Source organism: Monodelphis domestica, chromosome 1 (genome assembly GCF_027887165.1).
Source record: "Monodelphis domestica isolate mMonDom1 chromosome 1, mMonDom1.pri, whole genome shotgun sequence".
Lineage (NCBI taxonomy): Eukaryota > Metazoa > Chordata > Mammalia > Didelphimorphia > Didelphidae > Monodelphis > Monodelphis domestica.
The window spans coordinates 479384520-479407114 of record NC_077227.1 but is presented as its reverse complement, the minus strand read 5'-3'; the positions used below and the strand labels follow the sequence as shown (position 1 = coordinate 479407114).

General features: G+C 44.7%; 1 protein-coding gene across 1 annotated transcript in view; it reads right to left on the bottom strand.

Annotated features, from left to right (window-relative positions):
* The window catches only part of CACNA1B (calcium voltage-gated channel subunit alpha1 B), a 268165-nt gene that overhangs the window by 49244 nt on the left and 196326 nt on the right, over window positions 1-22595 (bottom strand). The window contains 4 exon segments of the mRNA XM_056812766.1: window positions 583-674; window positions 1774-1839; window positions 6301-6417; window positions 21405-21488. Of these exon segments, the coding sequence (XP_056668744.1) occupies window positions 583-674; window positions 1774-1839; window positions 6301-6417; window positions 21405-21488 (359 nt within the window).

Here is a 22595-nt window from a genome sequence, read left to right as displayed (position 1 = left end):
CACACACACACACACACACACACACACACACACACACACATATATATAAAACTAATATAATCAGTGTTGGTAATATAAGATCTCCCCTGCCACCAGTAGGCCCCATTAATGTATATGCAGACCTGTGCCAAAAATGAGGCTAAGGTTGTGGATGTGACTTTCAATGTCCTGAGTACGAGTGCCAAAACACAACTTCCTTACACTTTTGACTGGCAGACCAGCAACATGACCAATCCTGTCCCAAGGAAGCTGAACTTGGCTGGATCAATGCTGTATCCTCACTAAATATCATTTCCCTTTTCTGAATAGCTTTTCCTGTGACAGCTAAATAAATCAGCTTTTATTAACTCTCAGATATTCCATGAGTATCTCATTTCATTCCAGTCTTGAGCCTGAAGTATTAGATCCTCCTGAGTCATGTGCAATCTATTACAGATGCCAGCAGAAAAAACCATTCCCACCCACAGCATCCTCTTCAAGGGTGGCCACCAGTTGTGCTTTCCTCTCAGTCCTGAAGGGTCACTGGGATGCACCCTTGATGTTTCTCTGCCCATAAATGGCAGACCTAAGGGCTGCACATACCTGAACAGCAACATCAAGGCTTGTAGGAATGTCCGAAAGTTATTGTGCCGACTGATATTAGTTTCATCATCAAGAGCAATGTTTCCAAAGACCTGGAAAGGAAAAAAAAATGAGACAACTCAGGCTTCAGGCTCTGGCCTCATAGTTGTAAAGCCAGGGAAGTCTTGATAAAAGGGAGATGCATTCATTAGCAGAACAGCGTTGCCCATTTTCCTGGCTATAACCATGTGTATGCAGGTATTCAAAAACCAAGTTTCAGCCCCTGTTAGTGTCTTACTGGTAAGCTCTGAAAAAGAGAAGCAGGGCAGTCAAAGCACACAACAGTGAATTTCCTTCTAATTCCCTCCTGGGTCTCTATCCTTTGGTGGGTAAATGGTTTAACTGTTGAGACTCTTAATTATCATGGTATGCAAGATGGTCATCAGAGAGCTGTGCTTCAAATTCCACTTGTGTCACATACCTGTGTGACTCTGGACAAGTCATTGACATTTCCCAGGCCTATTTCCTCACTTGTTAAAATGAGGGGGTTGGCCTAGAAGGCCTCTGAGATTCCTTCTAAGTCTAGTTCTAGGATCCTATGACCATAGCCATGTTGACCTTGAGCGTATGCATCTTTTGGGGCCTCTGGGTACACCTGTGCATGTCTGGGTCTGTAGATGCATGCCTAAGTATAGTTATCTTGTGGTTGTGTGTCTGTAAATGGTCACTGAGGAGCATGGGGATCTTAGAGCAAGAAGGAATCTTGTGTTTCAGTTGTGCCCCACTCTTTGTGTCCCCATTTGAGGTTTTCATGGCAAAGATGCTGGAGAGGTTTGTCATTTTCTTCTCCAACTCATTTTATTGAGGATAAGAAAACTGAGGCAAACGAGATGAAATGACTTGCCCAGGGTCACACAGGTAATAAGTGTCTCAGGCCAGATTTGAATTCTTGAAGATAAGTCTGACTCCCTGATGCTCTATCCACTGCACCAGCAGGAATCTTAGTGAACAGCTAATATAACCACCTTTTTTTGACAGATGAGGTCACTGATAATTTGAAAGGGACATGACTTGACTGAAGTCACCCAATTTCAAAGTGGCAGTGCTAGAATTTCACCTGCACATGCATGTGGATGACTCCAGGGAGACACACTCCAACTCTGTTCCTGGCCATTCTCCCAGGTGGAGCTGGTGGCATGGGCACTCACTCACCTGCATGCCAATGATGGCATAGATGAAGAATAGCATGGCAATCAGCAAGCAGACATATGGCAGAGCCTGCAAAGTGAAATACCAAAGGAGATGCTGTTAGCACCTAAAGAACCATTCCCACCAACAGAGGGGACCTAGTTTCTCTGGTGAGACTCGGATGTCTGTTGTATCCTAAGTAGCCCAACACCAGCCTTGAGACCAGAGGCTTCTCCCCATGAGCAGTGGCTCCTACCCCTGGGGTAGGTACATGGCTTTCTTGGGGAAGACTCGCCATGATATCTCCAGGGGATAAAAATATTGTCTGATTTTGCCAAGCCCCTTCCTGATGACGCCAAACATTTTGTTGGCCCTTTGGTCACTGTTGCCCCCTGGACCACTTAACCCTGTTTACCAAATTTCAAAAGAAATTTTCTTAAACTGAGGCATCATTTATTGGAGATGGTCACAAAAGTAAACAAGTTGAATAGATCTCTACCTGCTGCTGCCACCCACTTCCCAAGTTCCTCAATTCTTCACTTGGCTTTGGTCTACTCTGGGGTGTCAGGATTGTAGTACACGTCCACTCAGTGGTAAAGACCTCTTGGTCAAACTGACATACTGGCAGTTCCCCCGATGTGCCTTTCCCTCTCTCACATGAGGGTCTTAACTCAGGCTGCCCCTCCAGGCTGTCTGGAAGACATTCCCATCTCACCTCCACCTCTTAGAATCTCTAGTTTTCTTCAAGACCATCTCCAACAGGACAATGGCTGGCCTAGCCACCTCAGTTGCTAGTGGTCTCCCCCTCCCCAGATTATTTTGTAGGTTTGTATTTACTTACCTACATCCATGTTGTATCTTCCCAAAAGAACGTAAGCTCATTAAGGACAAAGACCGTCCTTATTGCTATTGTGTCCCTGGCACCTGGTCCAGTGCTTGGCACAAATTGGGATCTTAAAAAATGCTACTGAATGAATGTCCTCAGGAAACTTCTCAGGGGCGCTCAGGCTTAGGTCCTGGGTTTAAAATGAGAGCCCGGAGCCCACTACCCTGTAATCACAGCTTAGACTATTCTGCCTCCACCAATAAACACACTGATCCTTATCTACCATTTCTCTGCCACTCACAGAGCTCCCTGATGGTTCCCTGCAGAACATCTCCATCTCTTGGCACTTCCCTCCCTAGCAAGGCTTGTGCCACCTACAAACCTGAAAAATTCATTGGCCAGTCCCTCCAGCTGATTCCTTTTAAAAATCTAAGATGAGACCACTTTCAACATGGATTCCAGAGAAACTCTCCCATTTGTTCTTTTGTTGTCTCCTAAAATGCCTGTTTACATTATTTGTTGCCTGCTTTTTCTCTCTCTGATCCATAGTCCCCTAATTTCATGGTGACTCTATTTTTAAAAGCAGATTTTTATGCAAAAGTGTATTTTTAAAAGGTTCTTTAAACACCTAACTAAATGACTTTCACTGGTTTCCCACACAGCCTCCTGTGCGTTTGTGCCCTTCAAAGAGCTCTAGAGGAAGAATGGGCTAAAAATGGGATTGGAGAGGGGCCAGGATGGTAGAGGAGAAAGGGGAATGGAAGATATTCAAAAGACAGTTGTCTTAGACCCTCTTAAGCAAAATACCTGGTAAACTTGAAAATTAAAGGGCCTTGGGGGGGCGGGATAATGACCATTTATTTAAAAGGTATTCTAAAAATTCTAACAAAGATCTCTTCTTAAATGTATCTGTATAGTTTATGTGTATTTTTATGTAAATGATTTCTTTGCAATATAATGTAAACTCCTGGAGAGCAGGACTTATTTTGCTTACATCCAGACTAAAAGCCTAGAACTTAGGTTCATAAAAATAAATACTTGTTTATTGATTGATAAATACATATGTCTCTCTCTACATGGCAGAGGAGGAGAGGGAGAGACTGAACTCTTAGCACTGCTCCCACAGCCAACAGGATACAGTCCTGTTTCTGAGGTGGCCCTATAAGGGCTTTAATCAGAGTAATGAGGTTTTGCATAACAATAGTAAAAACAAGAATAATGACAATAACCACCTAAATTTATTTGGTGCTTCGAGGCATGGAGACCATCTATATACTGTCTCTGAGGTCTGAGGGAATTTGCCAAAGAGGCTTAGTGAGGACAGAGGTGCCTTTGGGAAGGCTAGGTAGGAGAAAGGGATACTTAGAATGTTGTACCAAATTTTGAGGCTGGGCTGGGATGCCTGAAGCTCAAAGGTTATCAGGATGACATAGATCCAGTGGCTTTTCCAAAAGAGAACTGCAGTAACTAGGAAGAAGATGGATAGATCTATGAGGCAGCATGAGAATGAGAGGCTAAAAAAAAAAACAGAGGGACCAGCAGCAGGGGAAAAAAAATCACATGCTGAAGATTTTAAAGAAACTAAATTATTTTAAAGTAGCAAAATAGACCAGTTGGGGTGGGGTGGGAAGCCAGTGGCTTTCTAGCCCCACTTCTCACCTTCACGTCATCCCACCCCAGCCTGGCATTTGTTCTTAGCAGGTGCCTGACAAATGTTCACATGAGACAACAGTACATCCATCAGGAGCGTGTAAAATCTCAGCATGCCCATGTTTGCCAGTGACTCTCAGGATCTTGTCCTAGCAGGAGGCCAGGGCACCATCCTTGGGCTGACATTTCACTGACCAGCCTGGAGAAGGCTTTGAAATCAGTCTGTCTTGCCTGTTGCCAGGAAGAGTTTGGTCTCCTGGGTAGAAGCAGGAAATCAGTGAAGAGGAAAAACAAACCCAGAGATAAAAGCCATCCTAGACAGAGTGGAGGGGAGAGAAAGGAGCTCTAGTCTGTGTGGCACTTCACAATTTGCAAGGCAAAAGATCAACCATCAGTGACAATGAAAATAATGTCATTAAGCCATCCTACAAATATAACCCATCCTTTGACTTCTCAAAGCTTTTTTTTCCCCTATGTATTGCTGTCTCATTTGATGCTCACTACTTGATGATTTTGAGATATTAAGTTCTGAAAATAACAATAAAATTACATTTCTGTACATTTTAGCATTTATAAAGCATTTTCTTCACAACAACTCTAAGTCAGGTAATGCCATTTCACAGATTAGAAGAACCTGAATCATGTAACCATGGAAAAATATTCTAAATTAATTAATTAAATAAAAATTTTCAATTAAAAAAAGAAAGAAAAAAAACTTGGAGTCAGTGTGGTGTAGGGGGTAGATTACTGTATTTGGGATTCAAGTACAGTAATTCTTTCTTGTGCGACCTTGGACAAGTCATTGAATTTCCCTGAGCCTATTTCCTCTTCCTTTTTTGTAAAATGGACTAGATGAGTCCTAAAAAACTCTTAAGGCCCTTGGGCTCTTAAAAGATCCCTTGATGGATGAGATGATTTGCTCAGCTAATAGGTAAGGGAATCAAAACTTGAACTCAGATCTTCTGGACATTGTGGCCCAAGACTATCTCATTTGAGTAATCTGGAAGCTGAGACTGAGTGCAGGGATTTGCCTGAGTTCACAATGTGAATCAGGGATGGAAAAGTGAATCTAGGAATGGAAGCCAGGGTGTGCTGGGGGCAGTTCAAACTGATTCTCCAGCTGATTGTTAAATTTTCAGTGTTCTGAACATTTATACCTCAGAAATCAGCAAATGCTACAAACCAGGACTCAATTTATTGCTTTGGTGATTATCTAGATTTAAGAAAGTGATGGAGAAAGTGTTAATAATGCAGATGAATCTTAAAAGTGTATCCTGTGTATGTTGGGAGGTGGGGGACGCAGGAAGCTGGTCACTAAACATTTACCAACACACTCCTGACTGGAACCCAGATTTCCTGACACTTAGTCCCCCCTTCTAGTCCCCAGACTCTTACATTGCTCCACTATGGTCCCTTAGAGCCTCAATTAGAAGCTAGGTAACTGCTGTGACAGATCCTGTGTCTGACCCCGGAAATGCTTCCCACATGCTTGTGTGTGAGAAGAAGGAGAGAGGATAAAGGGCTTCACTTCACCCACAGGCCAGAAATGGGCTCAGAGGGTCCCAGGAAGAGGGGCAGGGGTGTCACCTACAAGTGAACAGTAACTTGGATCAGCACAGACCAAGTAGGGCAAACAGCGGCTGCCACACCAGACGGTGCACCGGGATCCTTACCTGGACCTGGATGGGGAGAGTCTCCTTTTGTGGGCCAGTTTTGCTTGGACCAAAAGCAAAGTCTAGACCTATTTCTAATGAAAGGAGAATATCTGCTTTCTTCTGCTAGTCTAACCACTACTACTGCTAATAACCAGAGCCTGCGTTTATATAGCACTTTAAAGGATTCAAAGCTCTTGGCATACATTGTCCTAATTAAGCCTCGCAAAGACCCTCATGAGGTGGGCGTCATTATTGTCTCCATTTGACAGAGGAGGAGGGACAGCTTTGGACAGGCTAAGGGTCTTGCCTGTGGTCATAGAGCTAGTTTGAATGCCAGTCTTCCTGACCCCAAGCCAGTGCTCTATCCACTGTGCCACAGTGCCTCTTCATTGTTGGGCTCAGCTCCTGCCCCTCACACACCTTGAAGGACTGGACAAAGGTCCACAGGAGAATTCTGATGGTGTAGCCCTGGCGAAGCAACTTGATGAGTCGGGCTGCCCGGAAGAGCCTTAGGAAACTCAGGTTGATGAAGTTGTTCTGCAAAGAGGAAAAAGCTTTCTCTGACCTTCGGAAACTTACCCCCATGAGTATAGCCCAGCTATTCCCCAAATACCCCCACCCGTGCCCCCTGCCACCCCAAAGAAAAAGGGTTAAAAAAAAGAGGTTAAAAAATAAAATAAAAAATTACCGCTTCACGGTCTAAGCAGCAATCGGCCACCAGAAAACCTTCCAAAAGAAAAACTCGTCATTGCAAATCATCTCACATGCAGCAAATCAGAGAAAACCCCATTCCACTCCAGGGCCCTCCCTTCACCAGGGCAGGAGAGAATGATCAGTCCTGGACACACCATCCTGGGCCTGGGCAGGCCTTTTCTAAAGTCAGCACGTTGGCTCGCCTCGGAGGGCAGGGTGGGGCCCTAGAGGGAGGGGGTCTCCTGCAGCCTTGCATCAATGATCGAGATTGGGGTCTCCTGCAGCGCTTAGCCAAGAAGGGTCCCAGCTGCCTGGCAGGGCTGCCCACTTGCCAAAGCAGAGCTCCACAGGAGGGGCCAATCCCCGATGTGCATCTGGCCAGCCTCGACAGAGGGTGCCCCAGAGGAGCACTTGTCCCTCCCTTACCCAAGGGGGCCGAGCAGGGAACTTCCGATTGGGAAGCAGGGCATTTTACCCAGTGGACACCGGGCATGTTCCTCAGCCGGGACCACCCAAGATGCCCATCGCCTTCTTAAGAGTTCAGTTACTTCCCTTGAGGTACAGCAAAGGCTCTTGACCTGGGAGTTTGGTGGCTTTTCAGGGAGGGCAGAATACATGTAGCTCACCTTTCCAAAACAGAAACAGACATGAACATGTTTCTCTGCTCATAGGTGGCCTGAGTGTAAAAGGCACCCATCCCTCACCCCAAGAAATCGAGTCCCCAGTGATCAATGAATCACAGCAGCAGGGACAGAGGGACACCGGAAAAGCCCTGGCCAGCCAGAGATTCCTGGAGAGGAGCCATCTATCAGGTCGGAGGCACCTTCCCCGCTCTTTCCTCAAGCCTCCTTGGACCGCAGCATATCCCCTTGGGTGAGTTTCATCTAAACTCCCCTCAAATTGGAACGTATTCATTGGTGCCAAGTGCCTGGGATGGCCCCTGTCAGCATCAGTGCAGGGGCAACCAGGGGGTGTTGTGTCGGGCTAGTGCGGTCCCTGCCTGATCAGGTCCATGCACATACCAGTTTGAGTGTGGTGCCTCATTTTAAAAAATATAAATATATATATGCAAAAGCAGCTCAGACTTACACAGCTACCGTATGTCAGACTCAGTCATCAAATAAAGAGAAAAGAGACAAACACAAGGGTGTTGAATGAAACAGCGACAGAGGGACCAAGCTCCCTGGCGGCCACAGAAGCAGGCAGTGCAGTGGGAAGCAGGTGCCAGGGGAGTGTAGACTCTCCTGGGCTCTCCCTGCAGGCAGAACCGAGACTGCTATAGCCCTCCCTCTTGATGGGGCAACCTGGGACCCCGAGAGAGTCCTATCTCTGAGCCTCAGACTCACTTGGCTATTTATTTCTCTGCTTTTGCTAATGCTCCTCCTTTGAGGAATCACTAAACTCCAGAAAATGAGTGTCCTTTCTTATTTCCTCTCCAAGCTATTGGTAGAGTGTGTTTGATGCCTACACTGCCAACAGGCTCTCTGGAAGCCCAAGAAAGAGAGAAGAATTTAAAGCCCAAGACTCGCTGTGTGACCCGGGGAAAGCCTTTAACCTCTCTGAGTCTCATCTTTATCTGAAAATGAGAAGACTAACCAATAGAGAGTATCTGCCTCACAGCACTGTTGAGAGGGTCAAGTGAGAAAAAGCTTAAAAAGCACTTTAAAGTATCACATAAAGGTTGGTTGTTATTATCATCTCTATTGTTGAGCATCAGTAACACAACTGAGGACAAACCCTCCCTCCTGATAGGTGGAGGAGGGGAGCCTCTAGGCAGGAGGAATCATGGATCACAGGTTTAGTTCTGGCCGAGACCTTAATGGCCAATCAGTCTGATTCCCACATTTCACAGGTGAGGAAACTGAAGGCCCAAGAGATGACATGATTTGCCCAAGGTCACATAGGTAGCACACAGGTAGCAGGAAGACCAGGTGGGATTTGAACCCACGTCCTCTGACTATAAATTTCTTTCTCTTTCTACAGCTTTATGTTGTCAGAAGGGAATGCACTGAAAGGGGTTCACCTCCTCGGGCTGAGGGCTGTTGGAAATTTCACCATTGGGAAATTTCATACTTGAAAAATTTCCTATTGATAGTGGGAACTCTGTTGGAATGTGAACCCCATTGGCAAGGGAGGTTCCTCCTCCTCCCTTCTTAAGATTAGGACAAAAACCTTTTGCTGAACAATGGAAAGGGCTGCAGCATAGATCAAAATTTAATTATTCCAATCTCCACCCTACTCAGGGTAACAGAATTTAGGAAGGGCTGTAGCAAAGGATCAAGATTTAATTATTTGAGAATATGACCTTCAACAGACATGTGCAAAGCCACAGACCTCTGGGCGGTCCTGGGTTAAGCTAGAGCCACCATTGGCACAGGGAAGACATGGACAGTGATTGGTAGATGTGAGAACTGAGGGGAGGGAACTTGGATGGTTTCCTAAAGATATCGGGGTCTGAGGACTAGAGGTGGTTGGTTGGAGAGGTGCTCTGGGAAGCTTGCTCTGAAGGAAGCTGGAGGTGGAGGCCCCTGAGACTGTTTCTCCATTTTGGTCATGCGAGTGATAGGGACTGATCACTTTCCTTTGCCTCAGCTATCTAAAGGCTTGGGCCTTTTGGCCCAGCCTAAACAGAGGGGGTATTTAAGCCCTATTCCCTTCTCTCCCCTTTCTCTCTCCCTCTCTCTCTCTATCTCTAATACCTTTCTTCCTCCTGTTTGTAATTAAACTCCATAAAAGGTTGACTGCTGACTTGAGTTTTCATTTAGGAATTACATAGCTGAATTCCTTGGCGACCTTAAATTAATATATATCAGTCTTTTAAAGTGATTTCCTTGTCACAGGGCATATATCTATTTACAGGGATCCAAGGGCCAGAGAGGAGGAAATGGAGAGTTTGGGGACATTCTCCCCATCCCTTCTGTCAGACTCCATGACTTTGCAAAGAGCTGGCTAGTGTAACAGATTTCCTCAGTCTACATCCATCACTAGTCCAACAGGTGGACCTGCTGCAAGCACTGAGGGATTCCCTAGAGTTCTCCTGGAAGTTCACACCCTTGCCCAACTCCTGGAAGGGGTCCTACAAGATCAGGGTGCCTGTCCCAAGCCCTGGGACCTATTTCATCATCCTTCCAGCAAAGTTAGGATCTCAGAGCAGCCACAAAGCATTTCCCAGAGTAACCATTCCTCAAAGATAAGCCCACCAGGAAAGGTTCTTCTCTGAGAGGAGAAGAGAAGGATTAGGGAGGAGACACCAGTCAAGGGGGTGAAATTGAGCTTCTTCCTGAACTCAACCCCAACCAACTTCTGCCACTTGGATCTAGTTTGGCTCCTCTCTTCCCCTAAGCCAAGAGCTCAGCCTCCCAAGGGCACTTAGAAGACCACGGCCCCTGACGCAGCCCAGGAGAGTCTAACTGGAGAGAATTAGGGAGTCCTGGAGGGAGCTGCCCCCGAAGCCTGGGGCACCCACTGCTGGGCGCTAGGGCACCTCCCTCCAATCCATAGCTGCTCTAGCAGTTTTCCAAACTGCATGCATGCAGGATGGCAGGGAAACGCCAGGGCAGTATTTCATAGGTCCCATTGCTGCCCACTGAGTTGCTTCTGGCTTGGATTAGCTCCTTTAGATGAATGCTCTCTGTCTGCCCTGTTGTTTTCTGTTACACAAGAGCATCTCCATGCAGTGCTTCCAAGCCCTGGGATGTTCTGTCCTTGGCTTTGGGATGAGGACCATTTTCCACCAAGAGCAGTGCCAAAGTTCCCTTCAGAGTGAGGTGGCCCCCACACCTGTTGCACTCTGGTGCGGACCTGGGGAAGAGGGTGAGCTTTTGGCTTCAGAACGGGACAACCGTAAATGGCTTGGCTGTGGACTTCCTGCCTCCTGGGACTTCTGGGCTTCATTCCTGGGAAAGGAAGCAGCGGTCACTGCCTAGCAGGGCTGCATAGTCAGAGCAGAGGTGCAGAGATCCAAGCTGGCTGGACTGCCCTCTTGTCAGGGCATGAATATTCTGCAGAATCCTCAAGGCCAATGCTGAGGGAAGGAGAAAACCAGGGACCTTCCAGCACGGATTACCCGAGGACTGTCCGTGTCTTTCATTTGTTCAAGCAAAAAGCTTTCCACGGCGGAGCAGTTACCTTGCAACTGATTTGTGTAAATTCTTTCATATATAAATGTTGTATCCCCACTAGAATGAAAACTCTGTGAGGGCAGGGGCTCTTTTACATAGCATTTGGCTTAAGCTGCCCAGCACTTGGCTCAGTTGCCTGGCACACAGACTGCCATAATTCCTATTGCATGGTACAGATAATATATTTTAGACCCTTACCTTCTGTCTTGGAACCAATGCTATGTATTGGTTCCAAGGCAGAAGAGCCAGAAGGGCTAGGCAATGGGGGTCAAGTGAGTTGCCCACTGGCACATAGCTATGAATTTTTCTGAGGTTATATTTGACCTCAGGACCTCCCTTCTCTATGCCTGGCTCTCAACTCACTGAGCCACCTAGCTGCCCCCAACAGATGATTATTGACTGATTAGTAATTATTATTAGACTGTTGGTTCATGATTTCTAGAATATTGTTTGGGAGAGGCCTCTTCTGGGTACTAAAGTGAGAGGTGGGGTTTATTGACTGCCCCACCCTTCCCATACTCCAGGACTGCCTGAACTGGATTAAAATGTATTGGGAAATCTTTAATATTTAAAAAAAAAAACAAAACACAGTTAAGACATGGTTCAAGGTGATTTGTAATTTTCTTTTTTGTTTGTTTGTTTGTTTGTTTTTAAGTCCTTATCTTTGGTCTTAGAATCAAGTACTGTTTCCAAAGTATTGGTTCCAAAGCAGAAGAGTGGTAAAGGTTGGGCAACTGGAATTAAGTGACTTACCCAAGATTACACAGCTAAGAACTGTCTGAGATCATATTTGAACCCAGGACCTCATGACGAGGCCTGGCTCTCTATCCCCTGAGCCACCTTGCTGTCCTCAATTTGTAGTTTTCTAAGTCAATATTGGATCCGCAGAGATCCTTATGTATGGTTTAGCTGTCTTTTCGAATTTGAGTTTGAAGTCACTATCCTAGAGGAATGATCTCTCCTGAACCCAGGACAGAATTCATCCACAGTTGATCATGTTGTTCCCAAGAATGACAAAAGCTCCTGCAGGGCTGAGGGTTCTTGGTCTGGGCTTGGTTTCTTAGGCAGTCTGGTCATTGGCATCCATTCCAGAGTTGTCTAAGTCTGATCAGGTCTCAGCCCTCATCTTGGTAGTTATGACAAAAAAGTAACATAAAAAATTCTATTTACATTTGGGGACCAAAATACAAATGCAGAGCAGACCAACCCCTGATCCAGAACTTCTAAGTCTTCTCCCCAGTGCCTCCTAACTTCCTTTTCACTCTCAGTCACTAGAAGAGTTCAGGTTATTATCACTTCACTCCTAGATTAGTGTAACCATCTTGCTGTTCCTTCCTGATAATTTACGCATGTACTGTTAGATGAAGCTTCTTCAATTAGTAGAGCATTGGCCATGTCAGTTCTTTTTTCAGCAATTTGCAATGGCTCCCCATTGTCTACAGGATAAAATATTTGCTTGTCTCCTTCAAAGCCAATGGAGCCCCAGTCATTCTCTCCAGTATTATTTCTGGCTGGCTCCCTGAATGAATTCTACACTTCAGATAAGACTAGTTTGCTCCTTGTCCCTCAGGGCATTCCAGCCACTTTGTTCTTCCTGCCTACTCCATTCCAGTGTAGCCTCCCCTTCTCTCTTCCTATCCAAATTTGACTCACCCTTTGAGATCTAACTCAAGCCCCATATCTTCCATCAGGCCTTCTTGACTATTGGAACCAAAGATACTTCATTATTTCACTGTATTTTTTTTTAATTTTTATAAAACCTTTACCTTCTGTCTTGAAATCAATGTGTATTGGTTCCAAGGCAGAAGAGTGGTCAGGGTTAGGCAATGGGGGTCAAGTGACTTGCCCAAGGTCACACAGCTGGGAAGTGTCTGAGGCCAGATTTGAACCTAGGACCTCCCATCTCTAGGCCTAGCTCTCAATCCACTCAATCAAACCCAGCTGCCCCCTCACTGTATTTTTCTTATAGCTTGTCCTGCTTGTACCTCTCACAACCTATGAAGCACTGTGTACCTTGGGCTGTGGTACTGCTTCATGTCATGCTCTATCTCCCAAGTTAGGCTGAGCCCCAAGATGGCAAAGGCCTTTCCTTCTGTCTTTCCCACAGCTGAGCATAAGGTCTTAAGCATGGTAGACACTCATAAAAGTGGGTAGTCACTCAGGCTTGAAGCCTCAGAATGAATAATCATCTTACTCACAGTGTGATAGGTATTGCCAAATGCTGTGGATACAAAGGTAAAATTGAAGCAATTCTTGCCCTCAAGGAGCTTACACTCTCTCAGGAAGGATAATGTGTGAATGTATGTTGTTGTTATTCAGTCATATTGGTCATGTCCAAATATTCCTGACCCCATTTTGGGTTTTCTTTGCAAAGATTCTGGAGTGGTTTGCTATTTCCTTCTCCAGTTCATTTTACAGCTGAGGGACCAGAGGCAAACAGTTTAGTGACTTGCCCAGAGCCATACAGCTATTAAATATCTTCCTAAGGCAAAAGTCTGTTTATGTCACTAGTTTGCTCCAAAATCTTTGATAAAATGCAACTCCTGAGCCTGGCATTTAAGACCCTCCACAGTCTGGTTTCAACCTGCCTCTCTGGCTTTATTTCACATTGTTCCCCTTCGTATATCCTATATTCCATCCAAACTAGACTATTTCATATGCTATTTCCCATCTTTGCCTGCAATGCCCTTCTGAACTTATTTTATCTGAATCTCTCTTTTGCCTGCATCATATAATACCTTGTATTACATACTTATATGTGTACATGCTATATTCTCTTCTTCTCAGAGAATATAATGTATTTACATATATCTTGAGAGAAGGAATTGTCTTTTTTTTTTATCCTGGTATTTCTAACAAGAAATCTATCTGTGTAGCAGATAGAGAGCAGCCCTTGGGGTTAGAAACTCCCACTCCTTGGTGCACATTGCCCTTTTGGCCTTGAGCAATCCCAACCTCTCACAACTCCCTAAAGCTTTACGTTACAGAGAAAATGCTGGCCTGCCCTCATAGAGGAAGTCTCCTCACTTGGGAATTCCCTCTGTCAATAAAATCCCAGGACTGGATTCCTATCTGGTCTCCCCAGTGCCAAGCAGAGATGAACTCATATCAATAACTCATCTCAATCATAAGTTGTTTACTGATTCCAACTGAATTATCTACCTTTCCCCCCATGGCATAACAAAGTCCTCTGCATGGGTGAGTATTCATTAAGGATTTGTAAACTAGCTTTTTTAATTAAAAATTTATCACTGTAAGAACCAGAAGGGTATATTCTTGGCTTTAGACTCCTGCTGAGCATGACATGAAGGTGTCTTCATTCAAAACTATAATTATTTCTCTATTTTAGCTATTTTCTGTTCTTTGCTTTTGTCCCCTCCTTTCTCCTTCTCTCTTTCTCTCCCTCCCTCTCTCTCTATCTCTCTGTCTGTCTCTGTCTGTCTGTCTGTCTCTCTCTCTCTCACACACACAGAGCCCATCCTCAATTCTCACAGGACATAGTAATCCTGAACTTTAATGCCTCCAAACCTTGGCCAGTCAAAGATCAAAGTTAGGCTCATTCTGTGCAAAGTGTCTGGTTCCTGGGATGATTTCAGAAAACTCCCTCAATGCGGGACCCATCAGCAGTGTCCACAATACTCCTCTAAGCCCAGGCATCTGAAACTTCCACAAAAGCATCCCAGGCCAAGGATGAGCTCAGTCCAATTTTGTGTTCCAAATCCTGTGGCAGGAGACTAGAGTTCTTAGGGGCCACACAGATGCTGTCTTGCCCAGGACCAAAGAAAGTGGAATAGAAGCCGTCAGAGGGAAGGGCGAGTAGTGAATGGCTGCCACTTATGGGGAAGTCTATGTGGTTTGGTGGGGTCAAAGACTGGCTATTTGGGGGTATAGAGTGGCTGAGCCAGAAGAGTGTTACTTGAACAGAGATGATGTGGGAATAATCCTAAAAAGATCAAGTAAAAGATCAAGCTATTTACTTGTGACCTCCTTCCAGTTTCTTATACAATCTTCTTTCTTGTTCATCTTTATATATTGAAATGCCCGTGTTTGTTGATGACTGTTAAGTTCACATCTTAAAAAAAAATCAAGGGAGGACAAGGAAGAAGCAGGAAAGATACAGAGGCTGGTGACTTGGCTCTGGATCTCCTCCTCCATGTGGTATCTCTAGGGCAGCATTGGTGAACCTTTTAAAGATCACATGCCCAAACTGTACCTTTTAAGTCACCTGTAAGCCCCCCCCCCCCCCCCGACCCCCACATTACCCCAGAGAGCAGAGGGAGAAACGCTCAAATTGGGCTGATGGCAGAGGAGTAGGGCATGCAAAAAATGTTCTCAGACGCTGTGGAAAGAAGGAACAGAGCAACCCCCTCCATGCCACCAGGGCACATCTTCTCCAACACAGCTCTAAGGGGTTGGAATCAGCCATGGTGTTGTTGGTCAAGGTCATGCCTCATGTGGCTGCTGAGCTGTCACCAGTAATGTATGCCAATGGATATAGAAAGCAATATGATGCTGTACCATTAGATGCAGTCCAGTACAATTCATCTGAATCACACGCAGCCAAACTTGCTTCTAGCTTCCATTCCCAGAGAAGTCTCTGTTGATATCCTGACCTGCTGGACATCTCTACCAATGCTTCTAAGAAGCTACAGTTTGGGAAGGTCTGCCCCGCAGCATTTCCTACTTTATCTTTCCTGGAGTTCTGTTCCATGTTTCTGGGCAGAGTAGAAGCAAAAGATCCTATGGCCAAGTGCTGAAGAGAGAACGGAACAGTCTAAGGAGGTAACAGCAATTGTGCAACAGAAACACCCAGGGCAGAACAATCTGTCCCTCTGGCTAGGCTGTGTACAACAGCCAGGATGGTGAGGGCTGAGCAGACTCTGGTCCAGAGCCAGTCTTTGGCAATGAGGACTTTCCCAGGAGCTGAGCCTTTTCCAATTCCAGGGACCAGCTGAACCCAGCCACCCCCTACCTAGACACTGTCTAGACCAAAATAATACCTGTGGCTGTTTCCCGACATCCTTTTAAAAAGAGGCAGCAAAGAGTACAGCTGTGTGAAAGCCCCTCTCCTGGGAGGTTCTGAGGGGCTTTAAGACCCAAGAAGTGAGAGAGAGAGAGAGAGAGAGAGAGAGAGAGAGAGAGAGAGAGAGAGAGAGAGAGAGAGAGAGAGAGAGAGAGAGAAAGCCACGAGGAAGGCAGCTGGGTCCAGGACAACAGCGCAAGACACACACATACTGAGCCTTGCCAGTGCAAGGGTGCAAGGGAATGCTGCATTTAAAGAACCAAAGGAGGAAAAAGTAAATAGAAAGACTATCAAATCAAAGCAGAAAATTGTAAGAACTGTTTAAATTCATGAAACCAACCGTTTCCTATATGTGATGTTTTCATGGATGGACATTGGCAAGATTATTTACAAAGTGGGGTATTTTTGAGCAGCAGGCGCACAACATACAGACGGAGACATGGGTTTTCGCATTGTATGTTGATTGGATGGCGTGATTCAGCAGGTAGGTTAAGGAAAATAAGGAACAAAACAGAAAACAAAAGAGAAAATGAGTCATCAGGACAAGTAAAAAACTCAAACTCTGAAAACTTCACTGGAAGATTATTTGATTGGGGATCATCATTCTCAAAATACATCATACCAAAACCTGTTTTTTGGAAACCTTAAAACTCAAGGGACTGGGTGGGATTCTTTGCATTTCTGTTTGTAATGCAAATTAGAAGGCATTTTGTGGATATGCTGTGTTTTTATTTCCAGGCAAAGGAATTTTGCTGGAATTTGATGATTGTTTGACCCTAACTTGGAGACTGCAACAACCTGACCTCCACAACCACACACATATACAAACACAAACACAATAACAACAACACACACACACATACACCTTTCTTTCCCAGGGGCAGGCCCAGCTGGGTTTCATTGGCTTGAGTTGGTTATACATATGGGTGAAGAAAATGATGTGCAAGGTTTTATCCAAGGAAGAAAACTACTTCCATTAAGGACATGAAACCTAACAGACAACAACTCCAAGAGAAAACACTATGAATCTTTTTGCCTTTACGTGGTAAGGGTAGAAGGGCTAAAGGGGTTAAGGTTGGAATTACCCAGAGGACTACGAGTAATACACAGGGTTGGGATGGTGTCCAGGCTGTCCATGGCTCAGATTGCCCAGAGACATTAATTCCCTGCCTAGAATCCACAGCCAATGTGCCTGGCCACGTGCTTTCCAAAGGAAGGCCTGCAGCTCTACCAGAAATGGAACTTACTCTAATTCTGGGCAGGGCAGTCAATGAATAGCATGAGACCACCACCATCTTGGGCACCAAGAAGGCTCACAGAGGCCTGGAGAAAGAGGAATCTAGATCTTTTGGAAGCTCATCCATCCCTCTGCTGACCAACTCACTCCAAGGAAGGACACAGAGGAGCAGGGCCTTATCTGTCCAATAGTTTGAGCAATGATGCTCACTGCAGGCTTTGGTCAAGTTATTTTCTCACCTGCTCTGTATGTATTACATTAGGTTAGACCATGGAATGTCCAGATTTGGGATGCAATGGGCAGGGTAGAGATTTGGCTATATACATTAAGGAGCATCAAACTCTTGGAAAAGAGCATAGGGGACAATATCTGCCTCTGCCCCAGGGTAGGGGGGGAAGCCAACAGTTCACCATGTGATCTGCTTATAATCATCAGAATTTTATATTCTACCCCACCCCCTCCCACCCCATAATTCTAGCTTCACCCTATACAAGACACAAGGCAGGGAATTGAATGCAGAACCACATGAGCCTGAAGGCAATAGAGCTGGTGGCTATGTGTTTGAGGTGGCTGCATTTTAGCAAAATAAACACTATGTTCAAGGTGAGGCCCACTCAGTCCAAGTGTCTTGAGTGCCCCCAAGCTCTCAGAAGAAAAGGTTTTGTTCCACATTGCCTGTAGAAGGAATCGGGCACCTATAATGCCTGTGTTCCCTTGAGATCAAGGTGAAGAGGATCATGAAGATACTGTCTTCATGTTTTTGCCCATAGAAATAGCACCCCCAACATTGGTGAAGCTGATCAGTGTCAATGGCCACTTTTGATAACTTATACTAAAACAATTAATCTGTTCTTTTAAGTAAATGGTTTTTGTTTCTTATTTGTTTGGTTTAATCCTGGATTTCTTGGATAAATAAATTCAGTACCACTTCATTTTTCCTCTGAGCATTTTCCTCCTGAGCAAAAAGTTGTTTTGAAAATCACAGACTAAGAGTCAGAAGATACCCTAGAGTTTACTCAGTCCAATACTCTTATTTCAAAGGTGAGGACATTGAGACCCAGAAAAGTAAAATGACTTTTGCCAAAGGTCAAGTAGGTCTTGAGCAGAAGGGACAGGATTTGAATTCAGGATTTTGGGGTCAAAATCCAGTGTTATTCTCTCTGCTTTACATCATTAGTGTCCTAAGGATATTGAGAAAGAGAAAAATGAAATACTAATAGTGTGTGTCTCTAGTCAGATAAAGGAGATCATGAATTCCTACCTAGGCAAAGGCCTGATATTTCTGAGGCCCTGAGATAACAAATTCTAAGAGTCTCTGTTTCCTTTCAGGGACTGATGGAGGACAAAGGGTGAAACTGGACAATCTCTCTCTATTCTATGGCTCAGCTAAGAGCAAAGCAAATGCTAAAGAACAGAAAGCTAGCAGCCTTGTGTGACGCTCATTTTGGTTAATGAATTAGGGATGGGGGTAGGAGAAGGAAGGCCTGTCTCACAGGTATCAGGTATGACCCCAAGGTTGAGAGAGTGGATAAGGATTGTCTCACACACGCTTTCCTAAGTGTCGTCTCTTTGGAGGCTGATGGCTGGACTAGAAGACCTCTGCATGCATCTTGTGGTCTCAGAAGCCCCAGGATGTGGGGGACTCGATTTTATATTTTTTACTTAACAATACATGCCTATGTAGGCAAAGAAAAGTGATTCTTTTAGTGAGCTAATAAATGGCTCCAGGGAACTCCCCCCCCCCATTATTGTTTAGGGTATAAATCTGATTTAGTGTTCTGAAGAAAGCAGTTAGTGATTTACATGACAGGGCATTTGTTCATTATGTATATGTAATTTATTGAGGAGTGGAAAGAATATACTTTGCTCCTTACTCCTATTCTCTGTTGAGAAGAATAGAAGCCCAAAATACTTTTCAGCATTGCATATGTTGCTGTTGAAGGGAAAAACAAGGAAGAAAAAGGAAAAAAAAGAGAAAAGTCCTGTCAAAGAAGCAGAGTTGGAGAAACTTTTTGCCAAGATTCAGATAAGGGTTGCCACCTTTTTTTCTAAAAGAAATGTTTAACAATACTTTAGCTGAAGGTATCCGCTTTGCTTGAAGCTAGAAGTGATGGATGAAGTTGCTGTCACAGAGCAAACCCAAGTTAAGCAGAGGAAAAGTTTGGAGGGCAGAACACTAGAGAAGCAACCTAACAGATCTTTTTGTCAAACTCAGATGCTGGGCCTAAGAAAGTGGAAGTCTAAAACAGTGAGGATCAGTTCGGCTTCGTAGAGGAAGTATTTGTTCCCACAGAAACTCTGATCATCAAGAAATTTTTATAGACAATTTCTAAGACAGAAAGAGAATATTGAAGCCTAGAGTTCCAGAGCTGTGAGTTGTCCTGGCCACAAGTTTTCCCCATATCTATACCTTATCCCCTGGGATTCAAAGTCTCCCTCCATATATACTATATGTATTGGTTGGAAAGTGTGAATCAGGTTGATGAGTAGAATGTTATATATATTTTTTTCTTTACTTTGCATTTTTAGCAAATATTTTAGATAATGTTAAGTAATAGTGACTGATCTATTCATGGAAAATGCATTGGTGGAGACTTGTGAGCTACAGTATTAATAGGAATGATCCCCAATGAGGGTAACCTGTGGGGCCCCTAGAATTACTGAGTATAGAGACTCACTTCCCATTGGAGAAGCCCCAAATTGCCAACACGGAGAAAAGTCAAAGGAAAAGAACTCAAAGACAAGGAGTACCCACGAGAGAGAGGGAGAACAAGCTAAGAAGAGCATTTTTGGAGAGATACTTAGATCTTCACCATTCATGGCTACCACAAGAAACGAAGACTGAAAAACTGCAAGTGCAGCGAAGACTCAGGCCCATGAGGTCCAAAGTTCTTTTGAGGTAGAAGCTGTTTGGGAACCTTCATTCTCCAAATGAGAATTTTGTCTTGACTCCTCATAAGGCTTCAAGTATCTGAAGTGCTTTCACGTACAAGGGGCACTAGAGTTGTTTTGCTTGGACCCAGGTAACAGAATCAGGAGTAAGGGGAAGAAATTACAAAGAGGCAATTTGGGATTTGATGTCAGCAATTAGAGCTAAAAGCGTCTAACAGTCAAATCAGCTACTACTGCTGGGAGGTGGGGAATGTAAGGCCCTCAGAAGTCTTAGAAAGGAAAATAGACAACTACTTGTTGGGCACATTGTAGTGGCCATTCTTTCTGGGTATAGATTAGACTAAATATCAGCTGAGGCATCTTCAAACTCTAAGATTCTGTGGTTCTGAGATGTATGGGTACAGGCTACAGGAAATCCAGCTGGTTATTTTGGCTGAAATGTCCCTTTTAAAACTAGATCTGGGCTAAGATTGTGTCATAATTCCTTAGACTCAAGCAGCAGGGAATGGGTCATTGAAGTTTCTGGCTGAGCCCCCTCCTCACCTCCATTCCTGCTCTTTTCCATATTCTTTCCTTCCAGAGTGTCCTCAGTTTCCTTCTATACTCACACCCTAATAAAACCTTTTTTTCTGGGATCTATCACATCAACTCATTAAGGTGCAAATTATTTAAAAGACCCCATATGTAGACTTTTCCAAAAGTACTTTTACGGGGAACAAAACTTAAGTCAAAGGCAGGAGAGAAGATATTTAGGGGATAGGGGAAGGAGAGACGTGACTTCTGTGTCTATTGCCATCTGCTGATGGAGCCAGCCCAGCCACTGGGAAATAGGTACTGCCTTCTCATCAGCCTAGCCGACTGTCCACACAGTCAGAGCCCACTCAGACAGGCCTTTGGAGGCCAAAGGACAGAAGGCTGACAGAGCCACTGTTCCCTTCATAAGGCTAGAGATGGCTACCAGTTGTCACCGAAGCCTCCCTAAGCCAGCATTCATGTGACCTTGTGCTCAGGTCTAGCATTGGGCTCACTGTCGCAGACCTCCCTCTTAGACTTTAGCTATTGGTTGAGGAGACTTTCCTTCTGAGAGGTGATACAAACGGCTACTGCTCTGGGACTTTGCCTTATCTGCTCTCTTAAATCTCACTTCCACTATCTGCGGGCACTTCAACTGAAAAGTCTTTGGTCTACTCACAGCTCTCCACAACAAGGCTTGATGATTCCAGTTAATCCCTTAAATTGGAGAATCCCTTTTGCTATGGCCAATTGTGCACTGATCAGATTCACCAGTCTGTCACTCAGCTCTCTAGTTCATTTTTACCTTCATTCAGGAGCCTGTTTGGCTAAGCCAGGATTTTATTTCCCACTCCTGATTCCTCTTAAGGAAAAGCAACCCCAATTTTCCTGAAAAGGGAGAGCTACAGGGGGTGTTAGTCCTCTAGAGAAGAGGAGGCAACAGTGAATCCTACAGGTGACTCTGGGAGAGACAGGAATGAGAACACATTTGGGAAGGAAATCTTTTTTTTCTGACAATGAGAAAGAGAAAAGAAATTGTACTTACCGCAATCTCTGTTACTAAAATATCAGTAATACTTCCCAATACTGTTACAAAATCAAAAACATTCCAGGCATCTCTGAAATAGTTCTAGGAGGGAAAAAGGATAGGAAATGTGAAACTGTAGACTGAAATGGGAACTGGGGGGGGAACATTGGGGTGGGGGTAGGGGGCAAAGAACTGACAAAACCATGGTGTAGAGGATCACAAACACCAACAGTGGTCATATTCACTGTTAAATGTATTAGCCAGGAGTACCAGCCAGAAACTAGTCAGAGGCCACATCTGGCTACCAAGAAAGACAGACTTTTTTGTTGTTACTAGGGTATTGCCAGAGAGTATGACTGACATTACCATGTGAACATTAGGAGCCACAGGATACACATTCATTTAGCCAAAGTCCCCTGACTAAAGACATCATGTAAGTGTATAGTTGTGGATATATCCATAAATGACCTCAACTGGTTAAACAAATTCCTTCCTGGCAGACAATGGCCCAAGAGGTTGTTCAATCATTTCAGTTGTGTCTGACTCTTTGTGACCCCTTTTGGAGTTTTCTTGGCAAAGATACTGGACTTGTTTGCTATTTCCTTCTACAGATCATTTTACAGATAAGAAAACTGAAGCAGACAGGGTTAAGTGACTTGCCCAGAGTCACACAGCTAGTAAGTTTCTAAGACCAGATTTGAGCTCGGGAAAATGAGTCTTCCTGAGTCTTCCTGACTCCAGGCCTGACTCTATGTGCCTACTGTGCCACCTAGCTGGTTTAAGAGGAGGGTCTTAATTTAATAGTGGTTCTTACCCATTTATGATGGGTATTTGGTTAAGGGCACCTCCTCACCTGAGGCTTTCCAAGGATCATCCAAACTCTTCCTCCAGTCTTAAATTTTTAATATATTAGGAAACTCATGGCTTCCTATGGTACTTGATCAACCATATCCCAGGATTAGAATGTCCACATTTTGAGGAGGAAGTCCTGGCCTGGTCATGAGAATTATGTTGCAGTCACAGGCAGAGCCACACCTACACCAGGACCCCCTCTCCCCCTTTTTGCTCCTTGGCCCAATGAAGACAACTCAGGCTCTTTTAAGAGGTACTTCACATGGGAGAGGTGGTGGAGAATGAGGTAAAACTCTATTCACAGCTGAGCAGTATGGCTTTTGGTTGGTCTTGCTATAGAGGAAGCACTAGAGAAGA